At 36.0% G+C, this 20178-nt stretch overlaps 1 protein-coding gene across 24 annotated transcripts in view; it reads left to right on the top strand.

Annotated features, from left to right (window-relative positions):
• The window catches only part of CCDC88A (coiled-coil domain containing 88A), a 133239-nt gene that overhangs the window by 95882 nt on the left and 17179 nt on the right, over positions 1-20178 (top strand). For all 24 annotated transcript variants that reach the window (XR_004959753.1, XM_036263603.1, XM_036263600.1 and 21 more), the window contains 8 exons: positions 2167-2331; positions 7260-7421; positions 8414-8691; positions 8908-9051; positions 10341-10527; positions 15266-15411; positions 19071-19163; positions 19295-19509. Coding sequence is in view for 23 of the 24 variants with exons in the window: in XM_036263603.1 (XP_036119496.1) it covers positions 2167-2331; positions 7260-7421; positions 8414-8691; positions 8908-9051; positions 10341-10527; positions 15266-15411; positions 19071-19163; positions 19295-19509 (1390 nt within the window). In the remaining variant the exon portion in view is untranslated. The remainder of the gene's footprint in view (positions 1-2166; positions 2332-7259; positions 7422-8413; positions 8692-8907; positions 9052-10340; positions 10528-15265; positions 15412-19070; positions 19164-19294; positions 19510-20178) is intronic.

Genomic DNA, 20178 nt, shown 5'->3' with positions numbered 1-20178 from the left:
TGACACTTTTCCTATTGAGAATCCAGAGAAAAGTCTGATAGGAAATGTATGGGTGTAAGAATAGCAGTAGAGGGAAATCATGCGTTGTATTAAAAAAGCACATGTGCCCAGTTGGTATGGCTCAGGGGATTGAGCGTCGTCCCATGGACTGAGTGGTCTCTGGTTTGATTCCTGGTCAGAGTATATGTCTGGGTATGTAGGGGGCATGCAGGAGGCAGTGGATCGATGTTTCTCTCTCTCTCTCTCAAATCAATAAAAACATATTTTAAAAAATTCCATCATTATCTTTTACTTCCAGTCATTTTGGCATAACTACTATTGGACTTTCTTCCTACCATAAACATGTATTCAACTGGAAGTATACTATTAAGACTATTAGTACTATATCATAAGATAGACTATGAAAGATAAATATGAATGGTATTAGGCTTAAAGTAACTACTTAAATAGCATGACAAAAAGGTATGGCTGTTATGCCAGCAAGAGAGATAAAAAAGAATTATAAAAAATTCAAAAGAAGGCAGAAAAAGAAAAAAGATGGAACAAAGTACAGATTAGACAGATAGAAAGCAATAGTAAGATGGCAGATTTAAATAAAACCATATCAATAATCACATTAAATATAAAAGGTCTAAAACCCAAGGTAAAAGTCGAGGTTAATGGATTAGATAAAAAGACAAGAATCTACCTATATGCTGCCTCTAAGAAACCTTGATGAAAAATGATATTTTATTTTCTGTGTGAACATAGATTAGAGATTCTGATTAATGATACATAAGGTAAAGAAACCATTTTGAAACTTAGTTGTAAGAACAGGGTCTAAAAATGAGAAACTCTGAGTTTTATTCTCAATTCTTCCTAATAATGTCATGTCTATAATCTTTCTAACCCTAGGGGGAAAAAGATCCTGTGGGAAATTAATGTAAAATAGGAGAATGGAAATGATGTCACCGTCTATGTTATTAGGGTGTTAAAAGTAATAGTAATAAAAAAACTGGAAAAGTTAGGATCCCAGAACACCTATTAGATCACTTGCCAAGCTTTAAATTACATTCTATCTTGGCATCTTTTTCCTTTAGTCTCACATCATTTTTTTCTAACTCAATAGCAACAAGTTTTATTGTTGAATTTTAAGATTTGCATTAAATATTGAATTATTTTAAATGTTTATCCTTGCCTTAATATAAAGTTTAGGTTAATGTAGAAATTTATGATTAATGCCTCCTAGGATAAACGAATGACTCAGGATAAGTATAACAATAATCATTTCAAATTGAAGAGAGCTATTAAGTTAATCAGTTTTGGTAATGTGAGATGACCAAGTTAGTTTTGAGTTCGCTCTCTCTCTCTCTCTCTCTCTTTTTTTAATCCTCACCTGAGGATCTCAATGTGAGAGGGACACATTGACTGGTTGCCTCTCGCACGATCCCCAACAGGGCAGGGATGAACCGCAACTGAGGTACGTGTCCTTGACTGGAATCAAACCCACGACAGTTTGATCCGTGGGTTAACACTAACCACTGAGCAAACTGGCCAGGCTTGGCTGTCTCTTTTTAATGAAGGATTTGATTGTAGTCATACCTGAAAACCTTGGATTGCTCACTCTTTATAAAATAAATTAACAATAATTACGTGTAATTATGTGTGATAGATCAAGATCTGAATAAAGAAGTCATTAATTTATTTAACATAGTTTGTTCTGGGCAACATATCCTTCATAAAAGGGCAGACATATATAGATACTTCCTCCATTTTAATTTAGATCTCTTCTTAAGAGGAATTATTACATAGGTCAAATCTTTATTTGTTCTTTAAATGGGGATCTCTGAAATCTCTAAGCTATACATACAATTCTAAAAACAGTTGTCTTGGTCTTCAGCAACATTTTCATCATAAATAATAGGATATAAAATTACAGAATATATTATAGGAGCATGACACATACGAAGAGTATTTTAGTATTTCTAAGAGGAAAGAAAGGATTTGTATTTTACAAAGCATAAATTGTGATTATGCTAATAATGATCATTGTATATATTATTTATCATATTTTTAAATGAAGTGTCTCTCAGATTTTCTAGACCAGTGCAGGGTTAAATTAATTATAAGAAATAGAACTTGAGTGTTTTTTTTTCCCCATTTAAAATATTTTAAATAAAATTTTAGGTGAAAAAGAATTATGAAGCCCTTAAACAGAGGCAAGATGAGGAAACGATGGTACAGAGTCCTCCTTCAACTTCTGGTGAAGATAACAAATGGGAGCGAGAAAGTCAAGAAACAACCAGAGAGCTTCTGAAAGTTAAAGACAGATTAATTGAAGTAGAACGAAATGTAAGTTTTTTAATTTTTTAGTAGGAATAAGGATTTTTAGAAATAATACATAATTCAGAAAATTGATCTAATATGGTTTTGTAACTTTGTTCATTTTATACTTTCTTGACTGATTTATTTTGTAATATAAAAACTGAAGAACTCATAATTTACTTTTCTCCGTCACCCTCACATAAGTCCATAAGCAACCTTTGTCAACTCTACCTTGAAAATATAACCCAAACTCATTTACTTCTCTTCATCTTTGCTGTCTCCCTAGTCCAAGGTAGCATCTTCTCTTACCTGGACTATTAAAATAGCCTCCTAACTGGCCATGCCTCTTCTATTTCTGGCCCAATCTAACCCATTCTCAGTGTAGTAGTCAAAGTTATTTTTAAAAACATAATCCAAATCATGTCACTTTCATACTTATAATCTTCCATAGCTTCCCATTTCATTTAGAATAAAATCCAAATTCTTTGCTATATTCTGTAAGATCCTTCCTGACCATTGCCCTGCCTGACCTTATACCATGCCACTCTTCTGCCTGTTTATTAATCTGGGAATAATATTATCTGTTAATATCTGGAAAACACAAAACAGTGCTCGACACACAATAAATAAATTAGTTCTAGTCATATTGGCATTTTTCTGCTTTTCCTACCTCAGGTCTTTCTGCTTTCCTCCCCTACTGGGAACACTGGCTCGCTTCCCTCCAAATCCATGTCTCGTGTCACATGTCTTCTGCAAGATGTCTTCCCTGACCCCTTTCCTCAGTAAGAAGCTCTCCCAGCCTAAACTGTTCTTCACTATCACACCACTGCCTTATTTAGCTTCTTAATAGCACTTTTCATTTATGAAATTATATTTTTCATTCATTTATTTTTTGTTTATCTACTGAAAAGAAAAAGCTCCTTAAAAGCAGGTAGCTTGTCTTTCTTTTTTCACCACTGTGCTTTCAGTATGTAGAATAATGCCAATGTAGATAGTAAACACTTTATAAATATTTGCTGAATAGCTCTAGTAAATATTTGACAATAAACAATTAAATGAATTCAACAAACATCCTACAAAGATGAAAAGCTTTAGGAACTTTCATGCTAACAAGTAAAATAGTTGTGGTGGTTATTGTTTTTTAATGTAACGTTAAAAACTTTAAGCCATGCACTTCTGGTCAAGATGGCAGCGTAGGTAAATGCATTATCACGTCCTCGCACAACCACATCAAAGTTACAACTGAATTACTGAATAACCATCATTCAAAACCACCTGAATTCGCGCTGAATGGAAGTCCTACAACTATGGAATTAAAGAAGCAGCCACATTGAGACTGGTAGGAGGGGTGGAGGCACAATAAGCTGGTCCCACACCCACGTGTGGTGGATACAAATCAGGAGGGACACCTTGGCTGGGAAGGTCCTCCCTGAGGACTGAGGGGTCCCTGACCCACACCAGGCATCCAGCTCAGGGTTCCAGTGCCAGGAAGAGAAGTCCCCATAACTTCTGGCTGGAAAAACCAGCGGGAACTGAGGCTCAGGGAGGCCTAGATGGCTGGAGCCCCAGGCAGCTCCTCTTAAAGGGCCCGCGCACGGAATTATTGGACTCACTCCCTCTAAGCTTGGAGGGGAGGCAGCTCTAGGGGCGCCAGAGACATACACGGAAGAACTGAGCTGTTTGGCGCTGGAGAGGGTGCCTTCTCCAGGACAAACGTGCTGTCAGAGGTCTTTGTTCCTTTGGTGAGCCCTGCCCTGGGGCATCCAACAGCTGCCTAATCTGGGACTCCAGCAACCTGGCTCACACTGGCAGCCCCGCCCTGTTGATTCCCTGAGGATTCCCTGAGGCCCTGGCCCACCCAACTTTCAGGCCCACCCAAGCTGTTACCAGTAGCTTAACCATAGGATTGGCCTGTCTTGGATCCTGCTTCAGGTTTTTCCTAAATTCTTTCAAACAAGCAGCATCTGGTCTGAGCTAGCCCCATACCACTCGTTAAGTAATACATAGAAACAAACACAGGGAGGTGGCCAAAATGAGGAGACAAAGAAACAGGTCGCAAATGAAAGAACAGAACAAAATTCCAGGAAAAGAACTAAATGAAATGGAGATGAGCAACCTAACAGATGCTGAGTTCAAAATAGTGCTTATAAGGATGTTCAATGAACTTAGTGAAAACCTCAGTGAACTTAGTGAGGGCCTCAAGAGCATAAAAGAGGACCAGTCAGAAATGAAGGAGGCACTAACTGAAATAAAGAATAATTTACACAGATTCAATAGTAGAGTAGGTAAAGCTAAGAAGCAAACCATCAATTTGGAATCTAAGGAAGCAAAAAACACGCAATCAGAACAGCAAAAAGAAAAAAAAAATCCATGGAAAGAGGAGAGTGTAAGGAGCCCCTGGGACAACTTCAAGCATGCCAACATTTGCATCTTGGGGGTGTCAGAAGGAGAAGAGAGAGAACAAGAAATCAAAAACCTATTTGAAACAATAATGGCAGAAAACTTCCCTAACTTGGTGAAGGAAACAGACATACAAGTCCAGGATGCACAGAGAGTCCCAAACAACATGAACCCTAAGAGGCCCACACCAAGACACATCATCATCAAAATGCAAAAGGTTCAAGACAAAGAGAGAATCTTAAAAGCAGCAAGAGAAAAGCAGTTAGTTGCCTACAAGGGAGTTCCCATAAGACTGTCAGCTGATTTCTCAAAAGAAACTTTGCAGGCCAGAAGGGAGTGGCAAGAAATATTTAGAGTGATGAAAAGCAAGAACCTACAACCAAGATTACTCTATCCTGCAAAGCTGTCATTTAGAATCAATGGCCATATAAAGAGTTTCCCAGGCAAGAAAAAGTTAAAGGAGTTCATCACCACCAAACCATTGTTATATGAAATGTTGAAGGGTCTTTTTGAAGAAAAAGATAAAATATATGAAGAAACAAAATGGCAGTGAATACATATCTATCAACAATGGAATCTACAAATAAAATGAACAGGCAGAACAGAAACATTCTCATAGATACAGAGAACGTTTTGTCGATTGCCAGATGGGAGTGGGGTTGGGGGAATAGGTGAAAAAGGTGAAGGGATTAAGAAATATAGATTGGTTGCTAGACTGACAAACCTCAAAGGGAAGGGGGTTGGGGTAGGAAGAAATAAACCAAAAAACTTATATGTGACCAATGGACACACACAGCAGTGTGGGAAAAGGCAGGAGTGGGGGTGGGAGTGGGGAGGAAGAGGTCAATGGGGGGAAAATGAGGAACATCTGTAATACATTCAACAATAAAGATAAAAAAATTTAAAAAGATCTTCATACCAGAAATAAATAAAAAAGTAAAAAAAAAAACAACTTTAAGCCATGAAACTAAAAATTAATCTCTTATACCATTGAGTCCTACCTTCTCATCCAAAAATAATTACTATAAACATCTTTTCCAGAAAAATGTGATTTTTCTATGTATAAAAGTATAAATATTTTTTACATATTTACACCTATAGAGTCATACTATACAATATTTGCATTTTTCAATCATGTTATCTTGGAGATCTTGTTTTAGCAGATGTAGATCTATCTCATTTTGTTTAATGACTACATATTGTTCAATAATGGGTGTTAGCATAATTTATTTAAATAAGTTCCACATCAGTGTACATTTAGGTTATCTTTGGATTTTGCTGCAGTGAAAATTTATGTATAAACATATTCACAAGGTGGTAAATTTCTGACAGTGGAATTGCTAGGCCAAAGGATGGAGAGCGAGAGACACACACACACACACACACACACACACAGATGGATATACATATCAGAATGTGTGTGTGTGTAATTTTAATTGATACTGTATTAGCCTTTCAAAATCACATCAATTTTCAGTCCCACTTATAGAGTACCTATTTTTCCAGGTTAATATTAGATATTACCAGCCTTCTAACTTTTATTAAAGTGATAAGAAAGCCCTGGCTGATTTGTCTCAGCGGTTAGAGTGTCAGCCTGCGGACCGGAGAGTCCCAAGCTTGGTTTCCACTAGGGGCATGTACCAAAAAATAAAAATGATAGGAAAAAAATTTTTTTAAATTTGTATGTTTTAAATTATTAGTAATTCCTTTTGTATCTTTCAATATATTTATAGGCTGTATATGAATACCTAGTTTTAATTATTCAGTGATATACACATATGTACACCTCTATCATTTAGATTAATAATTACATGTCAGACAATTTAGCTGGCATATAAAGTCCTTTAAGGTCTATGATTTGCTCAGTAATTCAACCATTTAACTATAAAACTGAAATATGGCCATATATAGTGGAAAATTTGAAAATGGTATGTTATGTTTGGATTTGCTCTGGAAGTCCCATAGATGAAATAGAGGTTTAGTGAGTGTTTTATATCACAAAAATAATTACTAAAGAATGTATGTAATAGAATCTGCTAGATCTGTTATGTACTAAAATTTTGAAACAGATGATTAAGATTTTTTCTACTTCTCTTCCAGATATTTGTGTTCATAAAATACTTAGTTTCGCTGCTAGCCTTGTGATCACCACTTATCTTTGGGCAATTAGAAAAAGAGCATTCCATTGACTAGAAACAGCCCCAATCATTCTGGACACACTGCGCTTTTGAGCAGCATTAAAAATCATACAGCTGACAATCATATTCTAGTTTCTTGTGTTAGTCAATATTCTTAGAATGGATATTTTATTTTTCAGACCTTATAAAGCAGACAGACACACAATAGTCTATTAAGGCTTTATGATTATTACTTTCTTTTTCTTAGATTAAATACCTGTTTATAATTTGGGATAGGGGGAAATCTTTTTTTTTTTTTCAAGATTATTAGGATTTTGGGGGATTATAATGGTAATAAATACTTGTACAAAATTCTGCTACCTGTCAAACAAATAGTTTGTTGCTTTTATTTTTAATATGTGTGTTTTCTTTATTAAGAATGCTACATTGCAAGCAGAGAAGCAAGCACTGAAAACTCAACTGAAGCAACTTGAGACACAGAACAATAATTTGCAGGCTCAGATTCTTGCACTTCAGAGGCAGACAGTGTCATTACAAGAGCAGAATACTACTCTTCAAACACAGAATGCCAAACTTCAGGTTGTAATGTAATATTCGGGGGATATGCAACCAAAGTCTTGAATTATGCTATTTAAATAAGGATAACTAGGTGTGGTAACATTGTTTGTTAGTGAGCAAATGTAACAATTTGTTGAAGATAAAATAGTTCTATCTTGTGCTGCACCAAATTTACAGACATCAACATTTTAAAAATATCAGCACTTCTAAATATTAATTAATAAATTCATTTAGCAAACATAAGTAAAATGAACAGTTTTTTTATTTTCTTTATGGTTTTTCACCATAAACAAATTGATTATAATTAATCAGGTAGAAACCCTTTCATTAAAATATGGTTGCAGCATACTATTCCTTGTTTCATTGTTGAATTGTTACATTATTATGTACCAATAAGTTATTGGAAAAGAACATAGCATTAGAATTTTGTCTTCAGATTTGTCTTTAGTTCAAAGGATCCATCTTGTATTTAACACTGCCAGTGCTTTTTTAAATACAGTGATCAGGTAGGAGACATGCAACTCTCTGAAACCTCTTAAAAGAGCAGAAAAAAATAAGTTGATAGAAGTTATAAAAGTTGTTTTTTCTGTAACTCTTTCACAAATGGTAAAGCAAATGGTAATTTAGACTCAACAAAATTCCCAGTTGAATTTTCAGAAGTAATTTTTCAGTTCTATTAACTCTCGACTTCTAGAAAATGATAAACTAGCATTTCGAATTCTATACTTTTTTATGAATGGAATACAAATTGTTTACTAATTACCTTCATTTAAAATAATTCAACCTAAATATATAGATATATAGATATAGATATAGATCTCAACACCTACCAAAGATCAAAATTAAATGGTAGCCTTTGGGACACTAAAATCCAAATTTTCTCAGTATAATGTGCATATATCTGCTTTGATTTATTTAGAGCTTCCTAAAGTTAATGTAATATTTTTTATTAGGAAAAAAGAGAACAACATAAGCTATTTTTTTATGTCTGATAACATTATGCATTCTTATAGGTTGAAAATTCCACACTTAATTCCCAAAGTACCTCTCTTATGAACCAGAATGCACAGCTCCTAATCCAGCAGTCTTCCTTAGAAAATGAAAACGAATCTGTAATAAAAGAGCGAGAAGACCTGAAATCTCTCTATGATTCTCTGGTCAAAGATCATGAGAAACTGGAACTTCTTCATGAACGGCAGGCTTCAGAGTATGAATCTCTCATTGCAAAACATGGAACTCTAAAGTCTGCCCACAAAAATCTTGAGGTGGAACATAAAGACCTTGAAGATCGGTAATTTATTATATTTTCTGTGTTTTTAATTTAAAACCAATTTTGTTTGGGTAACAAAATAAACATTGTGTTAAACAGATCTAAGAGATTATGTAGAAAATTTATATAAATTTACATATTTTGTGATATGTAATAAATTACTTGTTTTATCATTCTAAAATATTTTTCCCCTGAAGGAAATATTATAAACCAAATAACTAAGTTTTTTTTTTCTAGTTATAATCAGTTACTAAAACAGAAAGGACAATTGGAAGATTTGGAAAAAACACTGAAAGTAGAACAGGAAAAAATGTTGCTTGAAAACAAAAACCATGAGACTGTAGCTGCAGAATACAAGAAACTTTGTGGTGAAAATGATAGGTAATGTTTATATATTTTAGTTTTATAATATTCTTCATTATATCCAAAGTATATACTACCACTTAAAAGTACCATCCAAGCCTGGAGAATGTGGTTCAGTGGATTAAGTGTCACCTCATGGACTGAGACGTCCCAATTCAATTCCCGGTCAGGGCACGTGCCTGGGTTGCGGGCTCTATCCCCGGTACTGGGCACGCAGAGGCAGCCAGTTGATGTTCCTCTCTTACATCGATGTTTCTATCTCTCCCTCTCTTTCTAAAACAATCAACAAAGGCCTATTTTTTTTAAAAAAAGTATTATCTATAACTTAGAATTAAAAAACAAAAAGACTCCAGCAATAAGTAAATTACCAACAAAATCATGCAGCTAGTTCAGACAAAATCCTAGATCTCCTTTTCTCATGGTTTCTCTCGATTTATTCAACTAATTTTCTTTTTTAGAATTTTTTTTTATTGATTTTAGAGAGAGAAGGAGAGAGAGACAGAAACATCGGTGAGGGGGAACATCGATTGGCCACCTCCTGCATGCCCCACACTGGGGATCGGGCCCACAACCTGTGTCCTGACTGGGAATCGAACCAGTGACCTCTTGATACATGGGGTTAACATTCAACCACTGAACCACACCAGCTGGACTTGTGGTTGAATTTTAGAATCTTTGAATTCTCTATGATATTAAAACTGGATTGGTTATTTTCTTATTTGTCCTATAATCTGAATATTTTCTTATTAATACTTTAAATTTTATATGATAAAATTTTATATATCTTTATATCTTCAATGTATTTAAATGCTGAAAGATTTCATTTCAAGGGGAAAAAGTACTCATCTTTTATTTTTTTTATTTTTTAATCCTCACTTGAGGATATTTTTACATTTTAGCTTCAGACAGAGCAGGAGGGGGAGAGCAAGAGAGAGAAACATCAATGTGAAAGAGACACATTGATTGGTTGCCACCTGTACGACCCCAACTGGGGCCAGGTTGGGGCCAGGGACGAACTGCAACCGAGGTACTTGCACTTGGCCGGAATCAAACCTGGGATTCTTTGGTCCACAGGCCGGTGCTCTAACCACTGGGAAAAACTGCCCAGGGCTCTGTTTTATTTTTTTTTTTAATCTAGTGTTTACATAATAGAAACTGATTCTTGATCAGTTTAGTAACTGGCAAAAGAATTTTTATATTCTTTAATTATGTCTGAATATGATTTACAGCATTTCCACATTGTGTAAATTCTAATGAAAGCTATAAAGGGAATCTAATTTTATTTCTATTATGATTTCTATTTATAGGTTGAATCATACATATAACCAGCTTTTAAAAGAGACTGAAGTTTTACAAACTGACCATAAAAACTTGAAAAGCCTTCTAAATAATTCCAAACTGGAACAAACAAGATTAGAAGCTGAATTTTCAAAGCTAAAGGAACAATACCAACAGTTGGATATTACATCCACCAAGCTAAATAACCAGTGTGAGGTGAGCTTTAATAAGTTTAATCACTGTCTTCCTTTGTTTAGGCATCAAGACACACCTGAAGACTAAACAGTGATATTATAATGACCCGCAGTATATATTTAGTGGGGTGTTTTGAAAAGAATTGGTTAGGGATAATTGAAATTTATAAGTAATTCATAAAAACTTCCCTTACTATTAATTTCAATTTCATTTTACTATTAATTTACACTAGTATGTTCAGATTTTTTTTTTTTTTTTTTTGCATTTATCTTCAGATAGAGCATGAGAGAGAGAGGGAAGAAGAGAGAGAGAGAAACATCAATGTGAGAGAGACACATCGACTGATTGCCACCCACACGACCCCAACCGGGCCCACTGACGAACTGTAACCGAGGTACGTGCCCTTAGCAGGAACCAAACCCAGGTCTCTCTGGTCTGCAGGCCGACGCTCTAACCACTGAGCAAAACTGGCCAGGGCATGTTCAGATATTTTTTAAATGGTAAAATCATGTCCTGTTGAATGAAAAAGTGTTACTCGCCACCTGACATGTACTAGTAAACCAAATATGTAAAAATCTTTGCCCTTGTGGATTTATATTCTAGTGGAAGAAAACAATAAACATAAGTAAATGAAATATATAGTGTTTCAGTGTTTTGTTATATACGGCTTTGTAGGAAATTACCCACAAAACTTAGTGATATAACATAACCATTTATTATGCTCACAGTTCTGTGGGTCAGAATTTGGACAGGTACAGTTCAGAGAACCAATTTGTCTCTGCTCCACTTTCAGCTGGGCCCTCAGCTGGAAGATTGAAAGACTGAGTGAATGTTGGTAGTTGATGCTGGCTATCAGATGGAGGTATCAGTTTTCTCTCCATGTAGTCTCTTCCCATGGGCTGTTTTGGGCTTTCTCACAACATGTTGAGAACCAGGCAAAGCCATCTCTGATTTAATGATCAAGCCTCAGAAATCATGCATCACTTCCCCTGGATTCTGTTCATTGAGGCAGTCAAAGTCCTGTCCAGGTTCAAGGGGAAGAGAAATAGACTCCGTCTATTGATGGAGAATGGCAAGATTCTAGAAAGGCACATGGACTGGAAATACTACTGTAACCATTTTGAAAATTAACCTGCCATCATATGGTATGTTACAAAGTGATAAGTTATGTGCAAGTAAAAATGGAGTGGTGTAAGGGGGATAAGGATGTATAGATTGAAATTTTAACTAGGCATCATTGAGCAAAGTTTTGAAGGAGATTAGGGTATTATTATGTGGATATCTGGGGAAAGACTATTCCAGACAAACAGCTAATGCAATAACCCTAAGGCTAGTTTGTGTGGCTGGAGTGGAAATAAGCAAAGGGGAGAGTAATAGGAGTGAGTTCAGAGATGTGCCTGGGCCAGATATGTTGCCTTATAGGCCATTGTAAAAACATTGACTTTTATTCCGAGTAAAATTGGGAGCCATTGGGTTTTGAATAGAAATGACATATACCTGTGTATGCAGTTCTATACTTAATGTAATTTCATACCTCTTCTTACAATGGTTTGATAAAGTGCTAAATGTTTTGAAATATAAAAAGGATACTGTAAGTTTTAGATAACCCTTAAATTTTATGGTTGGTACCTAAATAATTAGTTTGAATATAAGTTAACACCTGAATTTCATGGAACTTTTGGGGAACCAGCAGTTAAGCAAACTCTTAAATAGAATTAGGAATAGACTGTATAAGAAAAGTAATACCTAAAAGCGTTTTGTCTGAAATTGTAAACCAATGAAAAGGGAAATTGGTTTGAAAGCATGTAAAAGGTGGGGCAAAGGCAGGTTTACAGTTGTTTGTATGGAAAAATAATACAATAATTAATATAGTACAAGAATAAACTGTTGTGTGTACTCACGACTGTAAACCTACTTTGCCCCACCCTGTATATTTAAATACTCAACAAAGCTTAGAACATATAGAACATTCATTCTGCCTTTGGTTTATAAAAGTCTTTTTGTTGTTGTTAATCCTCACCCGAGGATGTTTTTACATTTATCTTCAGACAGAGTGGGAGGGAGAGAGAGAGAGAGAAACATCGATGTGAGAGAGACGCATCGACTGGTTGCCACCTGCATGACCCCAACCAGGGCCGGGGACAAACTGCAACCAAGGTACGTGCCCTTGTCTGGAATCAAACCTGGTACTCTCCGGTCCACAGGCCAACGCTCTAAAACCACCGAGCCAAACCGGCCAGGGCTGTAAAAGTCTTAAGTAAAATACGATTGGAGTAATGAACTTAACAAAATGGTAGAGCGAGGAACATGATGAATTAACTCCCCAAGAAATACTAAAATTTGACAAAACTGTCAAAAAGTATCATTTTAGGACTCTGGAACTGAAGTAAAATCAGGCAACAAATTGAAAAGTAGTTATTAAAAACTACTCAACTTTGGGTAGGAGCTATAGTTAGTTGTATGAGGCATTGTGACTTCTCCCATTCTCATTCCCCTCTCCCTTTCCTAATTTCAATACCTAGTAGTTCTGCCTGGGTGAGGGGCAATCTATGAAAACCAGCACCTTTGCTACTTTGCTACTGACTTGATTTGAGCAGAACACAGAAAAGCGCCACGCCCAGGAGAGTTGTCCCATTGTAAGAGCAAATAGGTATAAGATGAGGATAACTGGATTCAATTTTGCAATGAATCTGCCACATGTTATATTTCAATTTAATAATATATAGATAAATAAAACAAATTTAGCACAACATGGACAGTTGTTAGATCTACATGGCTGTTAATGGATATTCATAAATAGCTTTTCTATAGGTTTTATTTATTGATTTGAGAGAGAGAGAGAGAGAGAGAGAAAGGAAGGAGAGATTGATTTGTTGTTCCACTTATTTATGCACTCATTGGTGTTTTTTTTTTAATCCTCACCTGAGGACATTTTTCCATTTTTTGTTCAGATAGAGCAGGAGGGAGAGAGAGAGAGAAACATTGACGTGAAAGGGACACATCGAGTGGCTGTCACCCGCACGACCCAACCAGGGCCGGGGACAAACTGCATCTGAGGTACATGCCCTTAGCAGGAACTGAACCTGGGTCTCTCTGGACCACAGGCTGATGCTCTAACTGCTGAGCCAAACCGGCCAGGGCCATTGGTGGGTTTTTTTTTTATTGATTTTTTAGAGAGAAAAGAAGGGAGAGATAGAAACATCAATCAGCTGCCTCCTGTGCACCCCCTACTGAGGATCAAGCTGCACCAACCTGGACATGTACCCTGACTAGGAATCGAACCAGGACCTTTCAGTCCATGAGATGACACTCAATCCAGTGAGCCACACTGGTTGGGCCATTCATTGGTTCTTACATGTGTCCTGACAGGGCATCAAACCTGCAACCTTGGCATATCAGGATGACACTCTATCCAACTGAGCTGCCCAGCCAGGGCTTTGAGAATTTTTAAATGTTCGTTTTCTTTGTCTTATTTTTTTGGAGGAAGAGTTATTGTTGGCATTTGTTTGTTTATTTACTTATTTTTAAAATCCTCACCCAAGGATATTTTTCCATTTATCTTCAGATAGAGTGGGAGGGGGAGAGAGAAACATCGATGTGAGAGAGACGCTTAGATAGGTTGCCTTCCACATGACCCCAACCAGGGCCAGGGAACAAACTGCAGCATGCCCTTGACAGGAATCAAACCTACAACTCTTCTGTCCATGGGCTGACGCCCTAACTGCTGAGCCAAACCGGCCAGCGCGGCCTTTTTTTTTAAATACAGATCTCTGGGCTCTACTCCAGATCTGCTGAATTCTAATGCTAGCACCCAGAGATCTACATTTAAAAAAATATATAAGTTATGCTAAATCATGAGACTCACTACTTTGGCCTAACCAAGGCATATTTCCTTCTACTTTCCATTAAGAAAAAGTAGCCCAATGCCACTGGCAGCCCAACTACCAGTGATAAGAGCTGGCAACACCAGTCATTGACAAGATTACCTGGCTCCTATGTTCAAGCCACAAAAAGTATATACTAACTTATAAGGTTTCTTGAAAACAGTGGTTGGGGAAAGAATGAGTTTTCTTAAGTATCTATTGTGTGCCATAGGTATGACACCAGGTACTTTACATGTATTATTTAATCTTTGCAAAAAACTTGCCGGATGAGAAGTGTTTCATAGCTACTTAAACAGAAGGCCAGAGATTTGAATCTACCTTTTGGACTAGAAGTTAAACAATTTTGATGAAAGCAGTGTTTTTGGAACTAGATAATTTATTTATCTTAAACCCATTGTTTATGAGAATTATGAAAATATATATGTACAGCACATAGCCCAGTTCTTTAGCTGTCATTATTACTAATCACTCACATTCTGATCAAAGTGTGACCATCTAGACCTGGCCAGTTTGGCTCAGCGGTTAGAGTGTCGGCCCACAGACCAGAGAGTCCCGGGTTCAGTTCCCCCTAGGGACATGTACCTCGGTTGTAGTTCATCCCTGGCCCCAGTTGGGGTTGTGCGGGTGGCAGCCAGTTGATGTGTCTCTCTCACATCAATGTTTCTCTCTCTCTCTTCCTCTCTCCCTCCCTCCCGCTCTATCTGAAGATAAATGCAAAAATGTCCTTGGGTGAGGATAAAAAAAAAGTGTGACCATCTAATTGTTCAAATAGGAGACATAAGTCTGTGAAGTATTCTGTTTTTCAAATGTTTTGGGTCATTTACATTAAATGTAAATGTTGATATTTTTAAAAATTACTGTTTGTGTTTAAACAGTTGCTAAGCCAACTTAAAGGAAATTTAGAAGAAGAAAATCGACATCTACTAGATCAAATTCAGACATTAATGCTACAGAACAGAACACTGTTGGAGCAGAATATGGAAAGCAAGGATCTTTTTCATGTTGAACAAAGACAGTACATGTAGGTACCAAATAATTTTTCATTTTGAATTATTACTCATGATATTATAATTGCAATTTCTGATGTCAAGAGAAAATGCAATCTAATTTGTTTTGTTTTCAGCATTATTATTTCAACATGTGTTTTTTTGAATGCTTATGTTTCAGTCTCTGTGCTAATAACCAGAAATACCAATGTGAAAACGTGGGTATTGCTCTTAAGGAACTAATAATATAAAGTGAGAAATACAAATAATTGCCATAATGGAGGTATGCGTAGGAGGCCATAGAAATATAGCGTCCTTAGTCTGGGAGAGGCAAGGTGGACTTTCCAAAGTTGATTGCTTGAGCTGAGACTTGGGGGTTCAGTAGAGGTTCACCTGAGGAAGCATACAAAGCCACTGTAGCAGCAAATACAAAACATAGCAGTGTGGTGAAGTATGCTATGGCATGGTACAGGATCTAAAAAACAATTTTTCTTGCTGGAGCAAAATTGAGGAAGGAGGAGCAGCAGAGTAATAAATAAGCTGTCACTCATGAGCCACTTCACAAAGGTTTTTCTGTGCTGTACAAAGGAGCCGCTGAAAAATTTGAATATGATCAGGTTTGCATTAGAAACAAAAAACCACTGATGGCATTTTAGAGTATGGATTGGTGGTTCTGAGAATAGAGACAAGAAATAAATTGTTTGGCCCAGCCGATATGGCTCAGTGGTCGAGCATTGACCCATGCACCAAGAAATAAGTTGTTTGAAAGCTGTTACAATAATCTAGTGAAAAATTTACAAGCAGTGGTAGTTAGATTAAATGCAAGAGAGATGTGAGAAATAGAATTGACAGGGCTTAATTATTGCTAAGTTGTGTCTCCATTGAGTATGGATGAATCTGGTAAAATCAGAATTTAGTCCTGGGCAGCTAGCTCAGTGTGTAGTCTTTGTGTTACACCACAATCTACCTTTACTAAATTCCTTTTTTTTTTTTTGGTACATGCCCCTAGCGGGAACCGAACCCAGGACTCTCTGTTCCACAGGCCAACGCTCCCACCGCTGAGCCAAACTGGCCAGGGCCCTTTACTAAATTCTTTTCTTCCCCTTGTCACTAAATGAGAAACACCATAGTATAATAGAAAGCACAGATGTTGAAATCAGACAGCTCCTAAAATTCAAATCCCAATTCTTCCAGTCACTAGTTTTGTGACCATAGACTAGTTACTTCATTTCTTTGATCGTTGGTTTCTTTTTCTCCAAAATGGAGATATAATACCTACTTCTAGGATTATCCTAAGGAATAAGTGAAATAATGTCATAGTGCATGTGTTGGTGAGCCAGGGCATATATGAAACCAGGATACATTATACTTTTTTTTTTTATCCTCACCTGAGGACATTTTTCCATTTTTTGTTCAGATACAGTGGAAGGGAGAGAGAGAGAGAGAGAGAGAAACATCGACGTGAAAGGGACACATTGAGTGACTGCCACCCACACGACCCAACCAGGGCCAGGGACAAACTGCAACTGAGGTACGTGCCCTTAGCGGGAACCTAACCCGGGTCTTTCTGGACTGTGGGCCAACACTGTAACCACTGAGCCAAACCGGCCAGGGTGCATTATACATTTTTGAAGCATTAATTTTATTATAAAGTTTAGAGCAGGGAATATTATTTTTATATTAATACACAGATATATCATGGTGCAAAAGGCAGAGTTTGCATGAACTTCTAAGATAAATGCAAACCTTCAAAGAAACTTTGCCTTTGTCGCTGGCCTCTTTGGACTACATCTTCAATCCCTTCAGGGATATATATATACCTTTACTCTCTACCCTAAGAGGTATTTTAGCTTAAGCAGTGAGTATATCTAAAGCTCTTGGCATTTGCATTTTCTGTCTCTTAAGCAGAGTCATTATCCAAAGCTTATCTTAGAATTCTGACCCTTTGTGACTAACCCATTTCCAGAGTTTCAGTAATTGTATTTGTATATTGACTTCAAATATTAGTGTCTATTCTGACTTTTCAAATTTAAATTAAAATACCCATCTTGCACATCAGACATTTCTGCCTGAATGCCTGTGCCCCATGGTTCTAGCAGGATTAACAAAGAACAGGTAGTACTGAGAACTTGGAGGTTCCGATAATATTTCAGCAGGAAAAAGGAGAAAAGAATTTGGAGGTTTAGGCTGCTATTTGTGCTGTGGTATAACTGTTGGCAACCTCTGTTCACAAAGCACCTTCTTCCACATACTCTCAAATCAGTTTCTTCAGTTCCCACTACCCTGATTCAACCCTACCTCTCAACTAGACTATCCATTAGTCTCCTGAATGCTTTCTTTACCTCCATCCTTTCTCATATATTCTCTTCTATCATTGAGTTAAGGTACCTAACACAAAGGTTTTATAATGCCACTTTGTAATGAAACCTTCAATAATTCTGTTTTCCTATTGAACAAAATCTTAACCCAAAACTCCCTCACTACTTACCCTCAGCTAAACTGCTTAATTTAGCATTTTTGTCTTTCCTTTTCAGTCTGTCTAATATGACCTTGTTCTTCATGAGGGTTTTCTTTTTTTAATCCTCACTTGAGGACATTTTCATGATTTTTAGAGAGAGAGAGAAACATTGGAGAGAGAGAGAAATGTCAATCTGTTGCTTCCCACGCATACCCTGACCAGGGCTGGGGATCAAACCCACAACCTCTAGGTATAGCTGACTGGGAATCGAACCCACAACTTTTTGGTGTTCAGGACAACACTCCTAACTACTGAGCTACACCAGCCAGGGCTATGAGACTTTTCTTTGGTCATCCAAGATAGAAATATTTTCTCTTTTGTAAGTTCTATTGTACTTCCATAGTACTTTTATTTTGGCTCCACTATTGTCTTGGATTATAATAGTCACTTATGTGTATATCTTCTCTCTCCAACTATATTGTAAGCAAAGCTGGGCTACTTAGTATTCATCTTTATATCGCATTATGCCTTCCTCATTGAAAGCGATCACTAAATGTCCGTAGTATTCTTTGGCATTGCAGTTTTTAGAGAGTTTATTTTACTTTTACTTTAGTCTATGATCTATATAATATGTACTACCAAGAACATAAAAGTGAGACTGAGATGTGGTGAAACTAGTATATTCATACATTGCTGAAGGCAGGAAATAATTCTCTGTAAGTAAATTAAGCCTAAATGATTCTGCAATAAAGGAAAACATCTGCTGAAGTTGCAGTTACAAGATTATTATATTTGTAAGTGTAAGCAAACTATTTGTCTTAATTTTTGACTATATAAATTATAATAAATCACCCTTCATTCCAAATATGGTCCAAAAATGGGAAAAATCAATGTTAATATAATACTATTTAATAGATAGAAAAAGATGTTAAGAGAATTCCTTTGTTTTGATAAGACTGTAACGTGGAAAATTTTTTTCTGACAAGTCCTATTGAAGAACTGAAATTTTAAATCATATATCCTTTTCTTTAATTAAGTTGTAAATTTTAAGAACAGGAAGAACTTGGAAAAAAATCTATTGTTACTACCTACTAAATTCTTATCTTTCACTTATGGTATCTGTATTTGTTTATGTTTTCGGGAGAAGTTAGATCATAGTTACAGAATAACTTAAATATCATTTATAACTATACAAAATATGATGCATGTTCTAAAATTTAATTTTTATTTTTATAGTGATAAGTTAAATGAATTAAGACGACAAAAGGAAAAATTAGAAGAGAAAATTATGGATCAATACAAATTTTATGAGCCATCTCCTCCTAGAAGGTACTATCAACTAAATTTTATTCATTTTTATTCTGAAAATGAAAAGAAAGTTATAGTTTAAACTTCTAATATTGTGAAGGATTTTATGTTGAATTTTAGACTGATAAGAACTTTTTACATTATTCTATCAGGAGAGGCAACTGGATTACTCTAAAAATGAGAAAATTGATAAAGTCTAAAAAAGATATTAATCGGGAACGTCAGAAATCTCTAACATTAACACCTACCCGCTCAGACTCCGGTGAGGGATTTCTTCAACTTCCCCATCAAGATAGTCAAGATAGTTCTTCAGTGGGTTCAAACTCTTTAGAAGATGGCCAAACTTTGGGGACCAAGAAAAGCAGCAGTGAGTGCTTAAATCTTTAAATGTTTGTGATGTCTAGTATTGATTTAGAATCCTTTCTAAAACTTTTTAAAAAATAATTTCAACAATCCCTTGAGATGATAATCTAATTAATGCATTTCTTTTTAACTCCATACAATTATAAAATCCATTGCATACTACAATAATGCATAACCACATGATTTTCTGTATTGTGTGTTTAAAGATATCCCATACACAGAGGTACCATCATTTGGCCAGGGAGGTAAAATAGTGTAGAAAGAACATTGAAATAAGAGCCAGAATACCTCTGCCACTTGCTGGTTCTGGTAACATAGGCAAGTATTTTACCTTTGTGTCATACTTTAACAGGGTGTTAGGAGGAGCAAGTGAGAAATATTTACAAGAGCTCATTTTCAAAATTATAACAAACTAGAATAATAAGGCATTTTATAATGAGGTTTTAGTCATACTTTGGTATCAAATTGGAACTAAGTTACATTGGGGAAAGCAAAGAAATAGGTATGAATTTGAAGAAAATGCTGCTGAAAGATTTAGAAATTATTGAGGCAGTGCTTGATAAAAGATTGTTAAAGTAGGTGAGGAAATAAAATTTGTGTATAAACTTGTGATTTAATATTTTAAATTTTAAATATAGAAGTTCACATCATAATGTGCTCTATATAATTCATA

Source organism: Molossus molossus, unplaced genomic scaffold, assembly GCF_014108415.1.
Source record: "Molossus molossus isolate mMolMol1 unplaced genomic scaffold, mMolMol1.p scaffold_m16_p_15, whole genome shotgun sequence".
Taxonomy (NCBI): domain Eukaryota; kingdom Metazoa; phylum Chordata; class Mammalia; order Chiroptera; family Molossidae; genus Molossus; species Molossus molossus.
The sequence above is the reverse complement of the archived record's forward strand: the minus strand, read 5'-3'. Positions and strand labels throughout refer to the sequence as shown.